General features: G+C 44.5%; 1 protein-coding gene across 1 annotated transcript in view; it reads left to right on the forward strand.

Moving 5' to 3' along the window:
- The window catches only part of GMPS (guanosine monophosphate synthase), a 433,428-nt gene extending 409,601 nt beyond the window's left edge, over positions 1 to 23,827 (forward strand). The window contains exon 16 of the mRNA XM_086944124.1: positions 23,251 to 23,827. Coding sequence (XP_086800250.1) covers positions 23,251 to 23,352 — 102 coding nt within the window. The 3' untranslated portion in view covers positions 23,353 to 23,827. The remainder of the gene's footprint in view (positions 1 to 23,250) is intronic.
- The last annotated feature ends 1,493 nt before the right edge of the window (positions 23,828 to 25,320 follow it).

Below are 25,320 nucleotides of genomic sequence, written 5' to 3' on the forward strand. Positions count from 1 at the left end.
TGAAAAGAAAAGAACGTTTTAGGACTTCTTCCTCTCTTGGGATAATGCTCTATTGGGAGAGGGGGTGAGGGGAGTACACCTGTACAGTCACCAAGTGGATCCTACTGTTTTAATAATAACAGAAAAAAAACAGTCTAGTGATCAGCAGTCCCCTCCCTCTACCCCAAAGTGGACATCACTAGTAGCGGTCCGTTTGTTCAACCACCCGCGTACCCTAGCATATACCTCCGGGAGCCACGCACCTCCAGGAGCATTTTCAGTTTGCCATGCTCCCCTTCGGCCTTACCAGTGCCCCCCCCCCCCCCCCCCCCCCCCCCGTGGATGGCGGTGGTCGCAGCTCATCTGCTCAGGTCAGGGGTGTCAGTCTTCCCCTACCTTCACGACTGGCTCTTGAAGGCGTGCTCGCCCCAGACAGTCGTCACCCACCTCCAGACTACGGCCGACCTCTTGCATTTGCTGGGGTTCTCAGTCAACGTGCCGAAGTCGCGCCTGAGTCCCTCTCAGAAGCTCCCCTTCATTGGAGCGGTTCTGGATTTGACGCTGTTTCAGGTTTATCCTCGAGAGCAGCGGGTCCGGGATATTCAGGCTATGATTCCGCTCTTTCAGCCTCTATCCTGGGTTTCTGTCAGGCTGACCCTCTGGCTTCTGGGCTTGATGACCTCCTGTATCCTGCTGATGACAGATGCCAGATGGCATATGCGGGCTCTGCAGTGGGACCTGAAGTTCCAGTGGGCACAGCATCAGGGCAACATGTCCGATCACGTCTGGATCTCGGAGGGCAATGCACAACAGTTGCAGTGTTGGCTCACGAATCTCAATTGGGTCAGTGGCAGATCCCTCTCCCTTCTACAACTAGAGCACACAGTGGTGATGGATGCGGCCCTCATGGGATGGGGAGGCCACATGGGAGAAGCGGAGTTCAGAGGCCTCTGGTCTCCGGCGGAGTCCCGGCTCCATATCAACCTTCTGGAGCTGCGGGCGATCCCACTTGCACTGAAGGCCTTCCTGATAGGTGTGAGGCTGCGGCCAGGGCGACTGACTCCGGAATCTGGGGATCACGGTTCGATCCCCGGCGGCAGATTAGCCCAGCACCCTGTGACTCTGGGCAATAGCTTGCTTAATCTTCCCGACGGCCCCCAGCGCCTAGAGACCCTTATGGGTGATTGTTCGCGCTTTACAAATGTGGATTATTATTCCCTCTGTCCGGGAAAGTGTAGTGCTGGTGTTCACGGACAACACCACCGCCATGTGGTATTGCAACAAGCAGGGCGGGGTGGGGTCGTGGACCTTATGTCAGGAGGCTCTCTGGACTTGGCTGGACCATCAAGGCATTACCTTGGTGTTTCAAAACCTGGCAGGTTCTCTCAACGCCAGGGCGTACGAACTCAGCCGCCAGTGCATGGTGGATCACGAATGGCGTCTGAACTCTGACGTGGCGCAAGGTCTCGTTCTGCAGTGGGCAGAGCCTTGGTTAGATCTATTTGCCATAGAAGAGATCGCGCAATGTCATCAGTTCTGCGCGTTGGAATTTCCAAAACGGCACTCGCTCAGAGTTGCTTTTCTTCTTGCGGTCTGTTGTATGCCTTTCCGCCTAAACCACTTCTGCCCAGAGTGCTGAAGAAGATCAGGCACGACCGGGCCCAGGTCATTCTTGTGGCTCCGGACTGGGGCTCGTAGAGTATGGTATCCCGAGCTACTCAGTATGAGCATCGATACCCCGATCCGTCTGCTTCTTAGGGAGGATCTTCTGTCGTAGCAGCAGGGGACTGTCCTCCACACGAACCTGTCCAGCCTCCACTTCCATGCATGGAGATTGAGCGGCGACCCTCCGATCTTTCTCCCGAAGTCTGTGATATCATTCTGGCAGGTGGAACAGATTCGTGCATGGTGCACAGCGAAGGCTGTGGATCCCGTTTCTGCCCCTCTTTCTGAGGTTCTTCTGTTCCTTCTCTCTTTGGCCCAGCAGGGCTCTGCTCTGTGCACTATCAAAGGTTATCTTTCGGCCATCTCTGCCTTTCTGCGGCTTCCAGATCAGCCTTTTATTTTTAAGCCCCTCGTTTGTTAACAGTTTTCTTAAAGGCATTACGCATACGTTTCCACCTGTACCCTTCATATTGCCTCAGTGGGACTTAAATCTTGTCTTGACTTTTCTGATGTGCGCTCCCTTCGAGCCCCTTCATAACTGTCCTTTGCCTCTTCTCACTCTAAAGACAGCTTTCCTGGTTGCTATCACCTCTGTCAGAAGAGTGAGTGAGCCCCAGGCCCTTTCTTCCAAACCTCCTTTCCTTTCTGTTCATCCGGACAAGGTGGTTTTGAGGACCTGTCCTTCTGTTCTGCCAAAGGTTGTCACGCCCTTCCACATCGGGCAGACTATCACTTTGCCCACCTTCTTTCCGCCTCCCATCCTTCAAGGGAAGAGGAGAGGCGCCACCGTCTGGACCCAAAACGTGCGCTCGCATTCTATCAACGGCATACACAGCAGTTCCGGGCGGATGGTAAGCTTTTTGTTGGCTGCGTGAGTGCCTAAAAAGGTCGGGCGTGCACAAATAGACCATCTCCCAGTGGGTCGTTCTGTACATCAAAGCATGTCACTCCTTTGCCAAGAAAGAGCCTCATGTGGGGCTGCGTGCCCATTCGACCAGGGCAACTGCGGCCACTACTGCCTTGGGACGCAGCGTTCCCTTGCAGGACATTTGTCAGGCAGCTACGTGGGCTTCGCTGCACCCGTTTACCAAACACTATTGCCTTTGCAGTCAGGTGTGGAGAGATGGCTTCTTTGGCCGTTCTGTGCTCCGTGACTTTCTGGTGTAATCCTGTTTGCAGACCCACCACCGGGGTTGGTATTGCTGAGGTATCTATAAGGTCAGGAATCTATCAGTAACGTGTCTCTTTCAGATGCACAAGTTAATACTTGTGTAAAGATATATCTGTAAGAGACATTAGTTAGTGATAGATTCCTTACCGCCCTACCCATCCTCCCCGTTCTGCAAACTGATTACTAGAGTTAAGGTCATCCCCTTTCAGGGCCCTAGTTGTATGCACCAATGGTCAGTATCTTGCATGGCTCTGTGTTTCGGCGCGGAAAGTGGTGTACAGAACTGACATCCGCGCACATGGGTGGCGCCTAAGTAATCTCCATGACGTCATCTCGGTGCGCACGACGCCAGTGATGGACGCGGAGCCGCACAACGCCACCTACCGACGCGTAGGGGTACTGCTAAGCAAAACTTTCCGGATCCAGTCTGAGCCTGGGGAATATTTCAAGGTAAGGAATCTATCACTAATTAATGTCTCTTACAGATATATCGTTACACAAGTAGTAACTTGTGCTTCATCAAGACAATTTCCACCAGACTTAACCACAGATTTGCTGCACACAACACCAGAGTCAGAGATAAGTGATAGTTGTTACGCGTGCTGATTCCTCTAGCCAAGATTAACAGAGGCCTCCAATCCAAATGCTCTCTCATGCTCAAGTTCTTTCTGCTCTAAACCTGGAAGACTAGATGGTGTCTTAAGACTTGTAGGATGCATATTTGCATATACGCACTCCTGCAGTATCCCACGGACACTACCTGTGGTTCAAGGGGGTCAGAGCACCTCCATTTTGCATTTGAATCTTTCAGCCTCACCTCTATCCCTCTGGTATTTATGGAAGTGATGCCAGTGGTTGAATCCCTTCTTCTGAGTTAAATGCATATATCCCCTGCTCAAAGCAGGTTTGCTGCAGTCAGTCAGAGAACCCCCTAGATGACAGTCCACTTCATGACATCTTTGGGCATTTCCATCAGAGAGACGAAGTCCTGCCTGGTGTCTGTGCAATCCTACACCTTTCCTCCTGGTGGCACCTGATTGAGCAAGGAGAGTATGGTACCCAGGATTCCTGGGCTTGAGCATGTGTACTTTGATCATGCTGCCTCCTCAGGAGGATCTTCTGTTGTAGAAGCAGGGCAGAGAACTGCACCTCCAATCTACATATCAATGCTTGATGATTGTGTGGTGGCAGTTAATACATCACAGTGGTTCACTGTAGACTTATTTCAGTTGAATGCTTCTAGATATCCTGTGGATTCAAGACATCGCCAATGTTACATTGTTTTTCTTTTTTAAAACATATTTTATTGCCTTTTAACAATAACAAGCTGTGCTGTTCAGGCCAAAGGCCAAGGTAAAATCTGAAATAATATGTTTTTTGTTGCATATTTGCGTCAGCTCAATCATAGACCGTATTTGTCAGAAATAATGGTTCATACAACATATTTACTGGAATTCAGCTCTCCTCAAACACGGTAAACTGTGCTACCCTTTCTCTCCTCTCCCAGCCCATTCCCTGCTTTGTACCAAATTCAGGAACACATTACAGTTTATCTCCCTTGCAGAGTAAAGAGCCACAACTCATGCCATCTCAGAGAAGCATACAACCCAAGGTGTCTTGTATTCATACCCAGCAAAGTTCAAGCTTCTCCTTGGTTGTGGTCAGAAGGTAGGGAATTGGTGTTGGGCTCTTTTAGGCATTTCACTAAGGCATTCCACTAAGGCATCCCAGGCTCTGGCCTTATTTATCGTGCTGCAACCCTTCCTCATCTCCTGTAACAAAACTGCACTTTAGTATCCAGCTCATAGGATGAGTACCTCCCTTTTATTTATTCACTTCGGGGCTTCTGGTGGCCTTCTATTACATTGCAATCTCTTACTTTGCGAGTACTAGTGCTAGGTCCACGAATTGTAGTGGAGACTTAGTGTTAGCTGGTTTCGGAAATCCCCCCAATAGACACACCATTGAGGTGCATGGGGTTGTTCTCTCAGTCACCTCATTGATACTTGCCACTTCTCTCTCTTCCAAAAGTCTCATAAAGCAGGGCAGGCCCAAACCATTTGGAGCATTTCTGCGCCCTGTTTTCCACATCTGGAGCATGCTACAGCAAGTGCTTGAAATGTTCGCATAATTTTCCCCGGGGTTAGGTATGCTCTATGGAAAAAGAAAAAAAAAAGATGATTAACTGGAATCTGGCATTGCGTGAAACTGTGTTGGAGTTAGCTGGTATTGTAGTCCAGTCTGTGTCTGTGAGCTGGAGTGCTGTGTCTTCCTCCCATTTCAGATGCAGTTCCTTCCAAGGTGTATGTATATCTGCCCTCAGCATCTGAAATAGGATAGTGATTGCTCAGGCGTTACCTTTCGTTGTGCAGAGGACCCAGCTCTTTGATGGGCTGAGGGTTCTGCTTTTCCAACTCTCCAGTGGTTCCGCAAGGATGCCACTGCCACTCTGTGCAGTCAACACTGTCCCAGGGGCAGCCCAAGTGTCTCAAGAAAGGTCTTCAGACGACAATAGTTTGTCTTCTCTGTAAAGGTCCCCAACTCTGGTGATGCCAAATGCTGACCACTCAGTCAATCCGACCAGTACCCCTGTCTTATATACGACCTCCAAGCCCTGCAACGGTATTTTTGGAGAGTAAGGTAGGATGGGCGCATGGGTACGCTGAAACAGGACTGCTGGCATTTTTTAACAGCCTACAGCTCTATAGATCCCACTATGAGGGGGCTTTTGGGAGTTAACAGGACCTTGAACAGTGTGTGGAGACTCTGGGTTCTACCAGGGGCATCTCCCCCAGTGCAAAATCGTGAGTGGAGCCATTGATTCAACCACTGGATTTGAGCCTTAAGATAGTAGGCTTCAAGGTCTGGTGCGGCTAGTCCCCCCATCAGATGTAGGTCTGCGCCACTTTGTCATCACCACCCTACGCCTACCTGCTCCCCAGGTACGTTCAACCAGTAATGAGTCTAACTCTGAGAACGTTTTGAGGGGACTGATAATCAGTATTGTGGAAATAAAGTAAGGAAAGCGGGGGAGTGCCACCATTTTTACTACCTCAATTCGTCCTGCAAAAGATAGTTTTCCAAAAACCCAAATTGGCACAAAATGCCCTAACAGCCACCCCAATGTTGCTGTCTAGAACGTTCATGGGGTTGTGGTAGACTTTTACCCCAAGCAATTTCATGCAGGACTCCTCCCATGAGAACCCGCTCGGTTGCTGAGGTTGTGGCATATGGCGACTTGGGGAACATGTGCGATTTCTGCCAATTCATGCAGATGCTTGAGTTATTGCAGAATTTCTCCAATAACGAGATTGCCCCCAGCCGATCTTTCGCTGATCTTCACATGGTTGAGGAACAGGAGCATATCCACATATAGCTAAATTCTGTGGAAATCCCTCAACATTCTAGTCCCCTGTGGAATGCCCCACTCATACTCTACTAACCATTTGCTTGACGGCGATGGCAACCAATAGCTGAGAGAGGGACAGCCCTGTCTGGTCCCTCTCCCCACCATGTAGGAGTTAGAAATGACTCTGCCATTGCAAACCTGCGCGGTTGGTCCTTTGTAGAGGAGTGAAGTCAATTGGAGAAAGCCCAACCCCATTGTAGGCTATCAAATGACTTTTCAGTATCAAGGGAGACTATCACGAGCTCTGTCCTAATCGTGGTTTACGGATTCCATAATAGAGAGGAGTCTGTGAATATTCAGTGCTGTGTATCTCCTGGGGATGAATCCATTTTGGTCGATGTGGACGTGTGGTAGGAGGTGGATGGCTAGTATGCGACTGAGAATTATATTATATATACACACAGAAAAAAGAAGCAGAGAACTCTGGGTAGTTATTAGGTTTAGGTGGAAAGCAGCTTCTGTATAGAGAACTCTCAACACCAGCTACACTCTAGGTCTGCTCACCACAAATGTCTGCTTTTCTATTAAAGTCTTTAAGCATAGGATTAGCAGAGTGCCATCCACGCCGAGATAGAAAGGGACAAAGTCTTTTGCCATTCCTCCAGTATTGAATCTTTCATAGATTCACATGCTTGTATCTTCCCCGTCGTCATGGTGGGAGTCTCACAGTAAAAGAATAACCATAGCAGTAAAAGAAAAAGCTGCCTGGAAACCATAGAAGAATATATCCTTGGGTAACCTCCCATCCTCATTGTGTGGCCCAAACAACAGCCAATCAGCTGCCAGCCCTGAGATACACCATCCCCAGCAGAGCCACCATACCTCAGATTTCCAACCGCCATCGTGTGAGAAGGAGTCTCTCTGAGTCTAGCTCAGTTTGTTCTTTGCTGAACTTTTGACCTTTACCACTTGGAAGTGAGGTACTGGTTTTTCATCTATAGTTCATTCAAAGTGTCTGAAAGCTCTACAAAGAGACTCTTCAGATCGTGCAGATCCTGTGGGAAAGCCAGAATATTTTCTGAGGACCCACACAAGGAGTGCTTGTACTGTCTGTACCCCAAGCACGTTCCAAAGGAGTGCAAGCATTGTCGCACCTTCTCTGCAAAAATACTTAAGGACAGAGAAGCACGCCTGTTATTATGGCTTCAAAAGAAGAAAACCACAGACTCTGAGTCTGATGGAGATTCTGAAGGAAATTCTTCTAGGAAGCATAAGAGGGAGTCTTCTGAGGAGAAAGGAGAACAAAAAAGTCGAAAATCTAAAGAAAGAGAGTCATCCTCTTCTTCTCTGCCTCATACTCTAGACAAAACTATCTTGGAGATGCAGGCTCCTTCGTCGTTGCAGTCATCAAAGTCTAAAGAAATTCCTGTCTCCTCATCGACGACGACTACGTCGTCAACAGCTGTTACGACTCTGTCAACGGTTAGTGTGAGGCCATTGTCTACGTCAACATTTGCCCAGTCGACGAGCAAGGCGTCGACGGTGACGGTTTTTAGATCTCCGACGAAGTTTTCCACATTCATCTCAATTAAAGGATTTGCTCCTTCGACGGGGTAGTCGACGGACAAGAAAGCAGAGTTTTACATGCCAAAAATTTCACCGCTTCTTCCATCCACTATTCTGGATTGTCAAGAGTATGAGGAGGAAGGGCCTTATGGAGAAGCCTATAGTCCCTCTCAACTGCACATTAAAAATCAAGAGTCAGATGAAGAAGAATTCCAGGAAGTAAAGGAACAATTCTCCTTTAAAGATCGTCCGGTACAGGGTTCTACACGTTATCAATCTTTTCATCAAGCTTATAATTATGAAGAAGAGAAAAAAGTGAATCCCAATGTCCAGGAGGAGTCTATGTCGGTACCTATATCCCTAATAATTGATTTAAGGCACATGATAAACAGCTGTTATCGTTTTCCAGAAGATAATGCTTCGGCCTCCACCTCAGCAAATATACCACAGACAGTGGTTCAGACACCAGTGGTTAAATCTCCGCCTCAAGTGCAAAGTGTAGACACCCCGAAAATAATAACTATTCGGGATGTCCTCGTGGAGAGTGGTCATGAAGATCAAACAAAGGAAAGAGAGATACCCCACTATGACATCGTAGGAGATGAATGGGATCAATGTATTGTTCCAACATCACCAACATCACTGTTTCCTCAGGCGAGTTCCCCGCTAGAGGACATTGCCAGTTTCCATGATCTGATGGAAAAAGCCTTGAAGAGGTTTTAACTTTCATTGCCTGTGAAGAATGAATGTTTTCTATATGATTTTAAGGAAACCTCTCGAAAATCTGTAAGAGATATCCTGATAATTCAATATGTATGGGATGAAGGGCTGAAATTGATTAAACTTCCGGCCTCAGTCCAGGCTCAATTTCAAAAATTGAGAAGAAATACTGTGCTCCTGAGACTTCCCCAGTGTACCTGATTGGACGTCCTGAGTCTGTTGGTAAGCAGGCAGCACAGAGACTCTCCAAAAATCCGGCCTCCGCCTGTTTGGCTCCCCCTTACAAGGAGGGTAAGAGGATGTATAGTGTGGGAAAGCGCTTTACAGTAATGGCAGCGGCTTCCATCAGGGCAGCAAACGCACTGGTACTCATCAGCAGATACAATAGACAAATGTGGTCGGATATCGCATCATTTCTGTCCCACCTTCCAGACGACAAGAGAGAGGAAGCGACTACAATTCTCCAGGACGGAGCCAGAGCAGCGTCGGAGTCCATTGACAATAGCGATGGACATTGTGTCAGTGGGCTTCAGGCAGATGGCTGGGGCAGTGGCGCCTCACAGGCAAGGATGGCAGAAATCCACATCTTTCAGACCTGAAGTCCAGGCAAAAATCATGGACATGCCTTTTGATGGGGAGAGTCTTTTCGGGAAGCACATTGATAAAGCGCTTCAGGGGATAAAGGCAGACACGGACACGGCTAGAGCTCTGGGGTCCTTACAGCAGGGCCTTTTTCAATCTTTTTGTGGTAGAGGATCGAGAGGACAATACCATCAGCGATCCTCCTTTCAATCAAACAGATACCAACCTTACCAACAGCAGGGGTACCATCAGTTCTCCAACAATCAGCAGTTTCGGTACTCTAACACCACCTATCAACAGCAGGCTAGGTGGAAACCTGCTGCGTGATGAAAAACACAGGACTCCGGTCGGAGGCAGTTATGTTCTTCAGGTGCCACCGGCCCCGTCTCACCTCAAGCAGATCCATTGCCTCTCTCGTTATCTCAATCGTTGACCGTCAATAATATCGGACAAATGGGTGTTGGATATTATACAACAAGGTCACACCCTAGAATTCTTGCAAAAACCTCCAACTCAACCACCTATTCACAGAAAGCAAAACCATCTTTCAGCCCTCAAGGCAGAAGTCTTAGCTCTCATTGTGAAAGGAGCAATAGAAGAGGTTTCCCCAGAACAACAAGGGAAAGGATTCTATCCGCACTTTTACCTTCTAAAGAAAAAGCAGTCTACCAAATGGAGGCAGGTAAAGGACCTCCGAGATCTGAACAAATACGTAAAGAAAATTTCGTTCTGCATGCTGTCTTTGCAGGAAATTCTCCTATTACTACGCAGAAGCGATTACATGGCATCATTAGACCTCTTGGATGCGTATTTCCATATTCCAATTCACAGAAAGCACAGACAGTATCCGCGGTTCGTGGTGGCGGGGCGCCATTACCAATTCAAAGTATTGCACTTCGGGCTCAGATCTGCACCAAGGGTTTTCACAAAGTGTATGGCGCCGATCGCAGCACACTTGAGGCAGCAAGTTCTCCAGATTTTTCCATATTTGGACGACTGGCTGATAAAAGGCGCATTGTACCAGGAAACGCAACGGTCCCTAATCAGTTGCATGGATCTATTCCAAGATTTAGGGCTTCGGATAAACAAAGAGAACTCTTACCTTATCCTGGCACAGTCACTTCAATTCCTAGGAGCAAAGTTAAATACTAAGGAAGCGAAAGCATACCCTTCGGAAGAACGCCTACAAAAGATTTTGCGTTTGACAGCATCAATAAAATCAAAAAGGTCCACTTCAATCAGGATCTTCAAATCTTTGCTGGGAATGATGTCATCCTGCATCCCTTTGGTTCCCAACTGTCGCCTGCGCATGAGACAACTGCAAGAATCTCTAGACAAGCAATGGGTTCAAGCCCTGGGTTCATTCGAGGACAAACTCAACACTCAGATCAAACGTGCACTGTCATGGTGGGGCATCAGGGACAACTTAACAAAGGGCCTCCTCTTCGAACCTCAGTCTCCCAGTTACGTCATGACATCAGACGCTTCCTTACAGGGTTGGGGAGCACACTTACAAGACCTAGAGATTCAAGGTCATTGGTCAACTCATGAGGCAACGCTGCACATCAATCTATTGCAATTAAAAGCAGTACTCTTGGGTCTTCAAGCCTTCCTTCCCAGAATTCATGGCTCGACGGTCCTAGTCAGGATCAACAGTATGACAATGTTTTATCTTCTGAAGCAAGGTGGCACGAAGTCAAAGTCCCTGTCAGCTCAAGCCCAGGAAATTTGGAATTGGCTCTTACAGCACAACATCGCTCTGCAGGTAGAGCACGTTCCTGAAGTGCACAACACGAGGGCAGATTACCTAAGCAGATCACCTTCCATTTGCCACGAATGGGAACAGAATCACCATCAACTCCTACGAATATTCAGTCTATGGGGCAAACCGAAATTAGACTTGTTTGCGAATCAACACAACAAGAAATGCAAACATTTCGCAAGCAGATTTCTGGAAAGGGATTGAGGGGAAATGCTTTGCACCTTCGCTGGACAAGGATGTTTGCATATGCGTTTCCCCCATTCCCTCTAATTCCTAGGATTCTAAGAAAAATGAGGTCGGAACCATGCCACATAATTTTGATGGGCCCCGGCTTGGCCGAGACAGTTCTGGTACACGGAACTTATCCAATTGTCAGTGGAACCCGGAGTGCAATTTCCAATAATACAGGATCTAATTTCCATGAAACAAGGACAAGTTCTTCACCCGCAATTGACCTCTCTAAAATTGTCAGCTTGTAAACTTATGAGCATGGATTTCAATAATTAGATATTCCTCAAGAATGCCGAGAGATACTGGTAAATTCTAGAGCAATTTCTACTAACAAAACCTTTACAGCAAAATAGAAGAGATTTTGCAGTTGATGTTTAACACAAAATGTACACCCTTTTAATTCTTCTCCAGTGCAAATACTTCCGTATTTACTTCACCTAGCCAAGGCTGGACTTTCTCATGCATCAATAAAAGTACATCTGGCGGCTATCTCCAGATACTGCAGAACACAAGATTGTCCATAGCTTTGGTCTCAAAGACTGATTAAAGAGTTCCTAAACGGTGTGTTCAGACAGTACCCACCAATTAAACATCCACGCCTCCTTGGCAGCTCAATACGGTTTTGTCTCGACTCATGAGAGCTCTGTTCGAACCGATTCACAAAGCTGAATCGCAGATCATCTCATGGAAAGTAGCTTTACTTCTTGCCTTCACTTGGGCCAGGAGGGTCAGCGAGATCCAAGCATTTTCGGTTACGGAGCCACTCCTACAATTCAGACAAGATAAAGTAATTCTCAGGACAAATCCAAAGCTTATTCCTAAAATTCTGATGGCTTTTCATATCAATGAACCAATTGTGTTGCCCACATATTTCAATAACCCTTCCACTGCAGCAGAAAAATCCCTGGACACGTTGGACATTAGGAGCTGCCTCAAATTTTACATAGAAAAAATAATCTTTTCGTAAAACAAATCAACAGCTTATAGCTTATTCTGCGCCCAGGAAAGGTTTGGCCCTCTTAAGAACTTCCATTTCTAGATGGATTGCATCTGCCATCGTTTGTCATGGAAAAGCTGGAAAACCTTTGCACATGAGAGTGCGCGCTCATTCCATTCGGAAGATGGCATCTTCAATAGCGTTGCTGGCAGGTGTCTCGCTTCCGGACATTTGCAGAGCGGCATCTTGGACAAATGTTCACACGTTTACCAGACATTATTGTCTGGACACGGAGTGGAAAGCAGATTCAGCAGTGGGTCAAGCAGGTCTGCAGCACCTGTTTCACTAAGGTACTTGTTTTTCACTATATGGTTTGTTAAATATATAATAATGTATGTATATATTTTCACAGCTGTAAAGGGCCGTTTCGTAGTTCTTAATGAATATTTTATCTTGCAGCAATTTCAAAATATGCAGTATAGTGGTTAAAAAAAAAAATGACACAAAGCAGAGCCCTGGAGACAAAGGGGTCTATCCTAGAAACGCTATATGGGATAAGGACTGCTATCTATTCTGATACAAGCATGTGAATCTATGAAAGATTCAATACTGGAGAAAAAACTAGTTACTTACCTGTACACTATGGTTCTCCAGTATTATCTTTCATAGATTAACATGCGGCCCGCCCACCTCCCAATTTCTTCTTAGGTAGACCACCTTTATCTCTGGTTTCATCTGTAGCTCACTCTTGGGCTGATGGAAATCTGAAGTATGGTGGCTCTGCTGGGGATGGTGTATCTCAGGGCTGGCAGCTGATTGGCTGTTGTTTGGGCCACATAATGAGGATGAGTGGTTACCCATGGATATACTCTTCGATGGTTTCTGGGCAGTTTTTTCTTTTTAATATAATACTGGAGAACCATAGTGTACAGGTAAGTAACTCTTTTTTTCTACAGCAAAGTATTTAAGCATAGGACTAGCACAGTGCTGTCCTTGCCGAGCTGTAAAATGACAAAAGTAATTTCACTCTATGCCTGAAAGGGAGGGGGGGTGGGGGTTGTGTGTGTGTATATACATCTCCCCCATATTGAGCATTTATAATGGACGATATGCTCGAACATCAGGAGGGGGCCGCCCTGGCTTCAATAGGGGCATTATCAGAGCCTCGCCGGTGGTAGTTGGTAGCCTGGCGGCGGCATATAAGTCAACCAGCTTGGGAGCAGACTACTCCATGGATGTGATATTTTGCCCCGGGCCATGGCCTTAATAGCAGTCTGCACTTCCTGCAAAGTGATGGGGCTTCACAAATCCTCATCTTCCTCCGCGCCCAGGCACAGCAACTCCATAGGCCCCAGAAAATTGGTTAAAGGTCCTTGTGGTGGGTCAAGGAAGGGGGGGGGGCATATAGGGTGGTATAATAGTCCTCAAACTTATGATTGATATTTTTCTATATGTAGAGGCTCGCTCCCGCTGTAGATTTCAGCTCTAATATTAGGGAGCTTCTTGATGTGGGGTTAGCAAGCCATGCTGGCAATGTTCCCGCTTTGTCGCGTTGAGCATGGGCCTGGATCATATATTTGTGGTGGTCAGAGCACCTGAGCTTGCTGTGCAAGCCTCAAGTAGTTATTTTACATCCACAATCTGTTGTTGCATCCCTGCGTTCCCAGGGCGTGCCTTTTCCAGGTCCCTCCGTGTTTTCTCTTAAGTCGCTACATCATGTATCCGGGTATGTCTGACCCTTACCACTTCAGCAATACATCTGCCCCTTATCACTGATTTGAAAGCAGCCCACTCAGTCAGAGGGGATGTTGTAGAGTGATCATTGTCTATAAAATAGTCTATGATAGCCTCCCTTATAGGTTGCATAAATACAGGGTCCACTAGAGTTTCAACACGCATGCGCCAGTCCCGGATTCGTGGACACACTCTGTGCCAATCTAATATAAGTAATATCTGGTTACGGTCCGAAACCATATGGCAGAGGTACTCTTTGTGCGACAATAATACACTGTTCATAATGAAATATCACTTTTTTTCAGACATTTGCAGATGAATAATGCATTTTCAAAAAACAACCATATGTAGTTATATTAAATGTAATTTGTTAGCACAGTCAATTAAAACTTAGAAGCACTACTGAGGTTCTTGGCATTCTGAACCTGTGTTTTAAATGTCATTATTCTGTTATGAATTTGGTATCAGTGAACCGCAAATGGCGAATGCGTTATTCATGAGTATTTTCATCATGTTACACCAATGGATTCACTGTGCATTTGAAGGTTTTGCATTGAACACTTGGGTTTCATCTTGTAAATAGCAGCCATGTTATTTCGTTGCCCTTACAGTAGGCTTACAGTAGGCTTTCCCCATGGCAGAGCAAGCATTTAAAGGACATAACCTTAGCATGGGTTTGTGCTGACTTCTGCATGACCTGACGACAGCTGACCCTGTTGCTTGAGGCTAACCTCCCAAGCCAGTTCCTTGTTCAGCAGCTGGTGCAATAAAGTTCAAAGAGCAGGACATGTCCGACCTTTAATGGCACCATTCCCACCAAAAATATCTCCGTCCCATCTGTTGCTGCCTTTCCTTTAAGACATGTTCATCGATCTGGTTGAAGGTTTTATGGTGGGTTTGTCCGGCCTGATGGAACAGGAAACCAAGCATGTGTGCAATTCTTTTCTTAGCCTGGACTTATCCTGAAAGTGGTGCTTTGTGTGCACGTCCTGGGAGTGACTAATAATAATAAGGAATGTGTGTGCCTAGAGCACAATTTTCTGTATAAAAGGCCTGTGCGAAGGCCATGCAGGCAGACTCTCTCATCCAGTTGCTTTAAGCGTGGCTGGGCGACGGAGCCTCACAATTAATGATAATAAAGATGTCTTTTCATATTTCAGATTCTGTGTTGATTTCTTTGCCACTCTTGAATGGACTACTTATTGGTAAGACCCCTGAGAAGGAGTATTGTAAATATTTGGTTCTTCAGTTGGCGCAACCAACAGGGGCATCATCATGGAAGTGAATACCTGGAGGAGAGTTTTTCAGAGAAAAGAACTATGCTGGGGAAGGCAAGACAGGAATCTACTAAAAGAGGTACTCTGTGCACGGAGGTTCTGGGGGATTCTCTGTCTTTGCGGCCTGGCATATTTTTGATTTTTCTGACTTAAAACTCTCCAAAAGATGTCACTCCTGACTGAGCAACCCTTTTTGGCGCAAGTTTTTTTAAAGAGACTGTTAGTGCAGTTAGAAATTGGCAGTTAGAATTTGGACATCTATTTCTTTGGTACAGCTGTGATAATTATTTAAGTGGGTCGCTCCCAGAGTCCTTAGTAGTTGACACTTTGCTGGTGCTTTTGTCGTATGCACCTTTGCGAGTGTTTTTGTTGTTGACGCTTTGCTAGTGTTTTTGTCGGTGACACTTTGCTAGCGTTTTTGTTGTTGCATGGTTCCATTGCATTTGTGGTTCTTCGTACTTGATTCTTTGTTGTGTTATTTGACGACTGCAGACGCCAAAAACCGAGGGTATTTGTTCTTTGCAGGGACTTGGTAAATCCCGTAACCCTTGAAGTTTGATGCTGGATTAGTGAGCTATAAGATGCCTGATCTTAGCGAATTTGAAGCTTTGTATTGGCCAACTTTGTATGCGCTTGAATTAGCCGGTTTATCTAAATAGGTTAGATTTACAAACATATTTCTTCCTTGGTGATTTTGTATTCGCAGGGAATTAAAATATGTAATAATACATAATAAGGATGCTTTACTCTGTATAATTTTATGAATGGATATGCAGAACGATTTTTGGTGTTCTGCCAGCTGCAGCTAGTGAATTGAGTGTATTTTTGGTTCTTACACTGTTGAGCAGTGTTTCTTGTAAATATGACTTACAGCTACGTATAGTCCGGACTGTCCTGTTTTTGTCCTGAGTGTTGATTTGTGGGTTTAAATGTATGTTTGAATGCGTTGTTAAAATGTGTGTTTACATGTCTATTTTGTTTGTGAGTTTTGTTGTACATTGCGACGACGCGATTTACAAGAAATGGTTGGAGAGCGCTGCATTGTGTGTCCTAAATGTTTTCAACACTTCCTGTTTATGTCTGAAATGTGCTCAATGTGTGTGGTTCACATTTAATGGATTTAAATAAGGCCCCAGCCAAGAACGAAATTACATGTTTTTGCAGAAATAAATGCATTTACAGCGTTTTCACTTAAATGCACTGTATTAAATGTTCACAGGCAAGACGTTTTTAGCTGTAGTATATTTGCATAGGAATGTTTTTTCAGCCAGCAATTTTTGTAGTTCATCACGGGTGGATTTTGCATGACGGCCCTTTTACATGACAGAGGCCCCAAAAAGTGACGCAGAATATGACGCTTTTTAAACTAGGCATATGCGCTAAGGTTTGTGAGTTAATGCATCTCAATAAGAGGCAAGGGATGTAGCGGGCTCTTATATGTAAAAACAATCACAAACAGAAATAATTGGGTTTTATTAGAAGACAAAAATTATTAATTATGGAAAAATAATTCATAAAAATTAGTGCTACCAAAATCGTTTTTTAATATTCATAAAGCGTAACACTCATGCTATGACCTCTTAGCATTAAAATGTGATTTGCGCTATGTTGCATCACTTAAATGACAAGAATACATGTGTATAAATTCGCTTGCCATAGGCGCAAGCAAGCTCATTTTTATAACATATAAATTATTATTTTCAGATACCTGACTCTTGGATTATGTAATAGACTTTCTAGTAATTCATATTCTGCAAGAAAATTGTAAAATATTCATTTTGTAATGCCCAAAATCAGAAAGTCGATTTTGAGTAAATTCACTGTTTAAACTGCATTTTTGCTTTCCTTAAAGTGTCTCAGCCTTAAGCAAATGCATGCATTTAGGTTTTGACATAAGGTTGTGCTTTCTTGTGATTCAGTGGGTTAATGTGCCAGTACACAGGCTTGTTTTAATATCAGGATTGGAGGTTCTACTTTCAAGCTAGGCCTACGGACAGTTTGCTTATTTAACACTGATGAAGTGTGTGCCATAGGATTGCAACAAGTAATTACTCTAAAAAAACTGGTCTGTGTGTCTTTAGCTTTTGAGACAAATTGACAGTGAATGTAGTCTAATAATATGGGAATAGTGATCATTTTAGCGCCTAAAAAGAGAAATTATTTTTTTAAAATAGCTTGAATTATTGTTGATTAGATCCAGCCTACTGGCTTTGTCAGCTCCTCTGTGGCAGAAGCTGGGGGCTGGGAGAATTTGCAACAGCTGGCTCAGCGCGCTCCTGAGATGTTCTCTTTTAAGTGTTTCCCCATAAATTATGGAGAAGGCCCCTCAAGTGTTGCCATTTACAGCCTTTTTAATTAGGCCTTTGTTTCCGAGGAATGCAGAATGACCTCTCTGCACGGGCTGCTAAGGGTGAGGTTTCTGGTTTCTGGTTTCACCGTGGTAACATGAAAGACCTTGATTTAAACGGGGAGATGAAAAGGGGTTTCTTTAAACATCATGTTAAATGCTTGGCAGGATTGCTACAATGTTTGCTAGCTGTGTTTTATTTTACAGAAAACGAAATGATGCATCCAGTGTTAGATAAAAATAACATGCAGCCTTTTTCACACAATTTTGAAGGTTATAGGTTACAGGCTTACGTTCAATACAGATTTGCTCATTAACAGTTAAGTAATAAACAGTTATTTTTTGTGTATGGTACAATGTTTTTGTGTTGTGTATTTTTCTGTTTTTGCCAACAGATTTTTCATGGATTGTTCTTAAGAAGGGAAGACACGTGAGTTTGGCTAATTGACAAAAGATGTGTTTTTGCGTCATTTCTTTAACAGAAAAAAAAATGTACATGTTTCTGTTTGAGGTATTTACAGCTGTCATGACATATTATATTTTGACAATTGATCTACAACTGCGTTGTGCTCAAATGTCAAACGCTGGGTATAGAGTTTGTATGGAGTTTGGACCTGACAATTTAGACAGGCCCAAATATTGGGTTTTTGACTGCAGGTTTAAAGTGCATAAAAAACACATGCCATGGTGCTGCATTTTTGTATGTTTGTTCATGTTGTTACCATCACAAGTTCTCCTGTATTGGATGAATTTGGTATAATGATAAATTTCACAGATATGGTTTGCATACTGTGAGGAAGGATGGCAGCACTTTTACCAGTGCATGCCTACCTTTGGCTATACATTTGGCTGTATTGAAAATAAATAACTAAACAAATATAACAGGTTCAAAGTGTATCACCTGATGTTACGTACTGCACATTCCCTTAAAGGAATAGGCAGCCCTAAATTGTTATGTATCCTTGATTGGACCTAAGGATAGAATTATAGATCTGTGACTCACGGTGATCTAATTTTTATATTGCGTTATTTGATTATGTTTTGTTTCCCAAATAGCATATGGCTTTGTCCCCTTGAAAGGAAGCCAGGTTTAATTTTTTTCCTCTCCCTGAAGAGAGAACAGGAACATAGAATTAGAATTTGTGTAACTTTGGTCTTTTGTGTATTCCCCGTTCTCTTGGTGCTGTGTTACATGCCTGAGGCACCCAAGCACACTCTTGTTCTTCCTATAGATTTTTCTTTTGTTGTTCCGCCCCTGACCAATGCCCCTGACCAATGTCGCATTATGCTTAGTTATTAGGCATTTTAGTTGTGTCCTAATTCCATTTCCCTTTTCCCATATTCCTTTCACCAGTCAGCCCATTTATCATTATGGGTGTATTGTTTATGTGTACACTTCTAGACCGTAGTTATGTATTAGGGACCCCCATGTTATGTAAAATGTTTTTTTCCCCCCATGTTATGTAAAATGTTTTTTTCAGACTGACTGTCAAGGTAGTGATAGGCTGGTTCCAATGTCTATTTTTAATTTTTCAGCTTTCTTGCTGCTTTAATTTTTGGTGGGATTAGATGTGTTCTAAACATGCAAATACCAGGACTTTCTAGTGTTTGTTCTTTGTCTTCACATTTGATCATTAGCTTTTGTATTGCATAGTGCATTTAATGCACATTTTTAAAGGGACTTTTCTTCATGTCTTTGATAATGTGAATGATGTTATCTTTCTATTCGAGATGTTCTAGATAAGGAATTTAGGAACACCTAGGCTTAGTCATTGAGGGAACACATGTATTTACCCCATTAGACAATGCCACTATGTGGGGAAATTCATTTTGATAGAATTCCTGTGTAGCTATAGATGACAGAGAATAATGAAAAGAACATACCTGAAGATTCTAAAGATACTGATTGGCCCTTTTGCCTTTGCTCTTGTATTTTATGCTCATAGCACATTGTCACTCCCATGCAGATTGTAGGTCACCTGCTTGCCAGTCCTTTTGTTAAAACACATGAACTGCTTTTTGTGCTTGATTTGAAGGAAACTAACAATTGTGTTACATATCCTGCATCATTAACAGGTCCTGCTAAGATCTTCCAGAGTTAAAGGAAGAGTGATTCCCTGCAGACCTGTGATCAACATTAAGCTCACACCCCATCAGTGACCGCTCTAAGATGAACAGATGTCCTGGCTCTACACTTCTTGCAAACAAGGAAGTCGCGAAGCGGGACAACGATCATCAGCGCAACATCAGTGGTACCTCCAAAGCAAGGCAGTTGATTTGCGAAAGGCGTTGCAGAAGAAAGGAGGAGCTGATTCGTTTATTTGTTGTTTGGGCTCTGTACCTGTTATGTGCTGGTAAACCTCTGTCAGTGTACATTCCCTTGAGCCATTGGCCCGAGTTTTGGCCACCTTCACACTTTTGCTTTGCACCAGTGGAAAGGCAGTGCACCCAAGGATCCACGTTTGGAAAAAGGCACTACATTCTGGTGCCCAGGAGAGAGCAGCTTGAGCATCCTCTGACACTAAATGATGAGTGTTGGAGCCTGAAAGTGCTGCTGATTTTGCTAAATAGTGCTTGGATCTGCACGAGATGCTTTGTGCCCTTGATCAATGAACAGCACATCATTTGTAGTGCCTGCCACCAAGAAGAGACACTGGTGCATTGTTTTGAAACATTGAAACTTTCGAGTGAGCTGTGAGTGTTTTCCCCGGACGGCACTCCAACTAAACAGTATTGTCTCCTCATGAAAGGCCTGACTTGAAGAGGCCCAACGCGAAGAAAAAACTGGAAGCGGATCTGATGGACTTTGGGTATTTTTTGTGAGCTTATATAGACTTGAAGTTTGGAAAATAATTTTTGCTGCTTTGCTGGCATTGTTTTAAAGTATTTCTGTTTAGTAAAAGCAGAATAACGTCCACTCTCTGTGGAAGAGTATCCCTTTTTCATCTGAGAGCATTGATCAGGAACACCATTGTTTCACTTAAACATCTAATGAATTACTGAAATGCATAGGAAGCTATATAAAACGTTATTAGATAATTCTAGGATTTGCTGTCTGCTTAGGACTGTGCAAGTATTACGCATTTGACCTTTTGTTGTTCTTTTTCCCTTGCTGAATTGTATTATGGTATTTTGTTAAATTTTTGATTGGTTACCATTTGCCAGTTGCAGGGTCACGTAGGAGTACAAACGGTTCAGTTTGTGACCTGAGTAGTGGCAGTAGGCCTGCAGGACTTGCAGTGTCCCTATGACCTGCTAATAATCACAGCTGATGTACTCTACCAAGATTGCGTGAGCGACATTAGAAAATGGAGATTGTATTGAGGAATGACGATAAAAAGCAAGAGATGAAAAACAGACATTACAGAATATTGTTCTTTAAGTGCAGTATAGTTCTATCTATTTTAATACTTTAATGTATTTTATTGGCTACTATATTTTGGTATGTTTCCCCCTACACTATTGACGTCTGCACCAACTTCCCAACATACTCTTTCTTTTTCTTCACATGAGTTTCATATTTTACCTGAACATGAACTGGTTAGGTCAGAGTTTACTGATAATTCCTTTTGGTACAGTATTTACATCAACACCAGCTAGTGATGAATAGCCATGTATAGGTTATTGCCTATGTAAGGGCAAAAGGATGCTCTGAGGTTCTTGGCATTCTGAACCTGTGTTTTAAATGTCATTATTCTGTTATGAATTTGGTATCAGTGAACCGCAAATGGCGAATGCGTTATTCATGAGTATTTTCATCATGTTACACCAATGGATTCACTGTGCATTTGAAGGTTTTGCATTGAACACTTGGGTTTCATCTTGTAAATAGCAGCCATGTTATTTCGTTGCCCTTACAGTAGGCTTACAGTAGGCTTTCCCCATGGCAGAGCAAGCATTTAAAGGACATAACCTTAGCATGGGTTTGTGCTGACTTCTGCATGACCTGACGACAGCTGACCCTGTTGCTTGAGGCTAACCTCCCAAGCCAGTTCCTTGTTCAGCAGCTGGTGCAATAAAGTTCAAAGAGCAGGACATGTCCGACCTTTAATGGCACCATTCCCACCAAAAATATCTCCGTCCCATCTGTTGCTGCCTTTCCTTTAAGACATGTTCATCGATCTGGTTGAAGGTTTTATGGTGGGTTTGTCCGGCCTGATGGAACAGGAAACCAAGCATGTGTGCAATTCTTTTCTTAGCCTGGACTTATCCTGAAAGTGGTGCTTTGTGTGCACGTCCTGGGAGTGACTAATAATAATAAGGAATGTGTGTGCCTAGAGCACAATTTTCTGTATAAAAGGCCTGTGCGAAGGCCATGCAGGCAGACTCTCTCATCCAGTTGCTTTAAGCGTGGCTGGGCGACGGAGCCTCACAATTAATGATAATAAAGATGTCTTTTCATATTTCAGATTCTGTGTTGATTTCTTTGCCACTCTTGAATGGACTACTTATTGGTAAGACCCCTGAGAAGGAGTATTGTAAATATTTGGTTCTTCACTACTGTCTGGACAATACGGTCCGTCAAGAGGTGCATTTTGCCTGCTTGGTTCTGCAGGACTTTTTGATCTGAGCCAATTCACAGACCCACCACCGAGAAGGTACTGCTTTAGTATGTATTCACAGAGTGAGGAACCTGGTTAAAAGTATCCTTCAGAAGAACAAGTTTCATACCTTCGGTAACGCTCTTTCTGGTGGATACTCTTATCTAACCGCAGATTCCTCACCAACCCTCCCACCTCCCTGTTCTGCGAGTGGACTCTTTTTCTATCTAAAAAAAAAAAAGTTCCAAGTCTAGAGATCTGCAAAATGGTCAGACCAATCTGCTACTGTACTCTGTGTCTTGTGGAGTGGACAGCCTAAAAAGCAACAGCTGAAATCAGGGCGCATGGGTGGGGCTTATTTGCGTCTTGGCACAGGACACATTTAACTAGGAGAGTGAACTACAGGAATAGAAGTGTTGCAGAAAAGAGCCAAGTTGGTGGGGAGAGGGAGTGGAGCATTGGTAAAAGAAGAGGCAAGAGAGCAGGTATAGAATGGACAGAGGATCAGAAAAAAGGAGAGGGGCTACAGACTACGGGTGGCAAAGGAAATGGAGAAATAGGGTAGATTTAAAATTGACAATAGATAACGAGTAGGGGGAATAGAGAGCAGAGTACGTATAACGAGGGAGGTGGCTCCCTTTGTAGAAGTCAGCCATGCCAGTGTGGTAATGAGATCCAACCTCTCTAGAAAATGTTGGTTACCAGCATTTTTTTATACAGATTAAGCACTTGCCACCTCTTTCAAAGTTCACCAGCTGCCACTGATGGGAACTATTTGTCAATCTGTTTTCGAATCGGGTCTGTATGTTGAATTGCATGCTTTTTGTAGGTGCAGATTATGGCGTTTGAAGGGGGTTTCATTCTCTAGGTAAAATATTTTTTGTGAAAACGAACGTATTTATGTTTGATGCCGCGATCTGTGGCCAACCTGGATGAATACCTACAAGAAAACACAATTTAAAATCCAAGGCGCCGTTTGGTTGATGGCCAAAGCTGTTGGCGATTACTGTGGGGAAAAAAGCCCATAAGGCCATCCTTTAGGATGCAGATCTGTTGGCCCCACTGGAGATGGGCCTAGAAGTGAAGTTTCAGCACGCTGGCGACCGAGAGGCTCAGCCAGAAGTATATTAAACTCTTATTCTACATATGAATAATGTAAACATGTGGGCGTGCCCCTTTAACTTATGTTTTTTTCCTCCTGCTTAAATGATGTCAAATAAAACGTGTGAAACACAATAATCAGCTTTAAATTGAGGAAGGACTGCCTTTAAACTTAATGTTCCAGCAGTCTATTTACATGTACTGAAATGTGCATTTGGTATAAATGTGAAAATGTAATGCAGTAACTATTATCAAAATGTTAACATTTATCCTTTTAAACATTCCCAGGTGATCCTGAAGATGGTGACGGAAATTAAGAAAATTCCTGGCATTTCTAGAGTGATGTTTGACTTGACGTCTAAGCCACCGGGAACGACAGAGTGGGAGTAGTTATCTAGTCTAATCACGAATTGAAATGCTGTTTAAAGTATAAATTATATCCGAAAAACATTCCCAGTGTTGACCTACAGTACTGAGAAGAGGTTGAAGCTGCTACTTGACATCCGATTCCTTTACTGGTGCATTTATCTAAGAGGTGCAGTAATAATTTCTAGAAATGGGGCCGAGGATTTGTACGGGTAAATAATCATGGCAGCATTGCCCCATAGAGTGTCAATATTGCCTCAGTGCAGACAGATTCATACTGCTTTTTTGCCTTTCGTCTTACTGAATCTGCTTGTTTCATGTGTTTTATTGTTGCAGCCATTTCAATGTCTCTGTTTTTTGTATACTGTATAAAAAGAGACAATTCATTTATTTACGTTTAGCAAAACCATTGTTATAACCGAATAATGTAAAATGAATAACTGATGTGACCAACTGCTTTTGAAAAGATTTATTATAAATAAATATTTTGCCAAATGGAGTGAGCAGTGGTGTGTGTATTATTCGTATTTAAAAATGTGTTTACATATCTTGCACTTTGCCGCCTGCCAGTGTTAAACAGCGCTAAAGAAAAGGAAACCTCAATTTTTAAATTTTGGATATAGTTGCAATATTTATATTGAATTTGTGATCATTTTGAAGTCTCGCTGGTGTTAACAGCGCATAGCGCTGCTCCAGCGAAAGACCTATTGTTGTGGGTTTCCTGGGAATGGCTGACAGGGGGTGGTTACGCGCATAACCTCGGCGATTTCACCTCGAGGACGCGCTTCAGCTGGCGGGCTCGCATCACGTGTTCGAACTCTCCTGGGCGCTGCAGCTCTGGTGTTGTGAACATGCCGAACGTGCCTAATGACCGCACCTAATGACTTCCGTCTATCAGTCTAGCCGTCAATGTGCCCCGACGCCCCCACTCACCAGGTCTCTCATACTCCTCTCGTCCTGTCCCGCGGTAGTGGCGCTGCACGGGATTCGTAGGCGGCTAGCTCCCTTCCCTTCACAGGAGCGCGGGGTAGGCTCCCGTCCGCTTTCTGTCTGTGCTGGTGGCCCCGCCCTCAAGCAGGCAGTCCCGGGCAGTCCAGCCTGGCTTCCTGTGTCTCGCCCGTGCAGAGGGACCGGAAACACTCAATCCTAGAAAGGTACGTTGCTTGTTGTGGTCGGCATTTGCTTGCAGCGTTTCTCAGTAGTGTCTACCAACTTTGTTTGATGCGCTCTAAGCTTTCAATTAGCTAGATAAGAATATTTACATTTTAAAGAGCTGCGAATGCTGCTGTATACAAGGAGGCGCGATAGGCCAAGAATCACACAAGCTGATGAAGTGGGGAGCCGGGATCCCAACCTAGGTTTCTTCTTCAAGAGAGACACACTTTCTGCTCTGCCCCAGCTCACCTCAGTCTGAAGTTACAACGCTCACTCTGACCTGAATGGCAAATTTATTTACTCTTATAGCCTTAGACAAACGTTACCATTTATAGACTGTTTTAGGAGGAAAAAAGAACGCCTCAGCTGTGCGAGATCCTGTCTTCCTTGGATCCACCTGTTGGGCAGACTTCACTGCAGGCTCTCTGAGCTGGATGCACCCTGTTTAGTGGCCTCTTTATGCCAGGTGAGACCACCTCCTTTATCCTCTGGGACTCTCTCCCAGCCTCTCATGGCCCTTCCTGTGAGATTCAAGCAGACCTCTTCTCTGAGGTATTGAGCCCCCTCACACCCCATTGGGCCCCTGCATGCGGGCGCAAAGCCTTGAAGCACCCTCTCTGGGGCTTTGCCTGTGTGGCGCTCAGTCCGATGCCCGCAGCCCTCATTCTAGGCCATGCCTGTACAGTGCAGCTCGCCAAGATCCCCTCCGGGCTCTTTGCCTGAGGGGAGCCAAACCACTGTCCCTCCATCGAGGACCCCCATGGGGTGCGCATCCACCCATTCCTATTTGTATTTCAGAGTGCAGAGCCACTGCCCCTTCCTCTTGGCCTGGCCTGT

The sequence above is a fragment of the Lissotriton vulgaris genome, chromosome 11 (genome assembly GCF_964263255.1).
Source record: "Lissotriton vulgaris chromosome 11, aLisVul1.2, whole genome shotgun sequence".
Taxonomy (NCBI): domain Eukaryota; kingdom Metazoa; phylum Chordata; class Amphibia; order Caudata; family Salamandridae; genus Lissotriton; species Lissotriton vulgaris.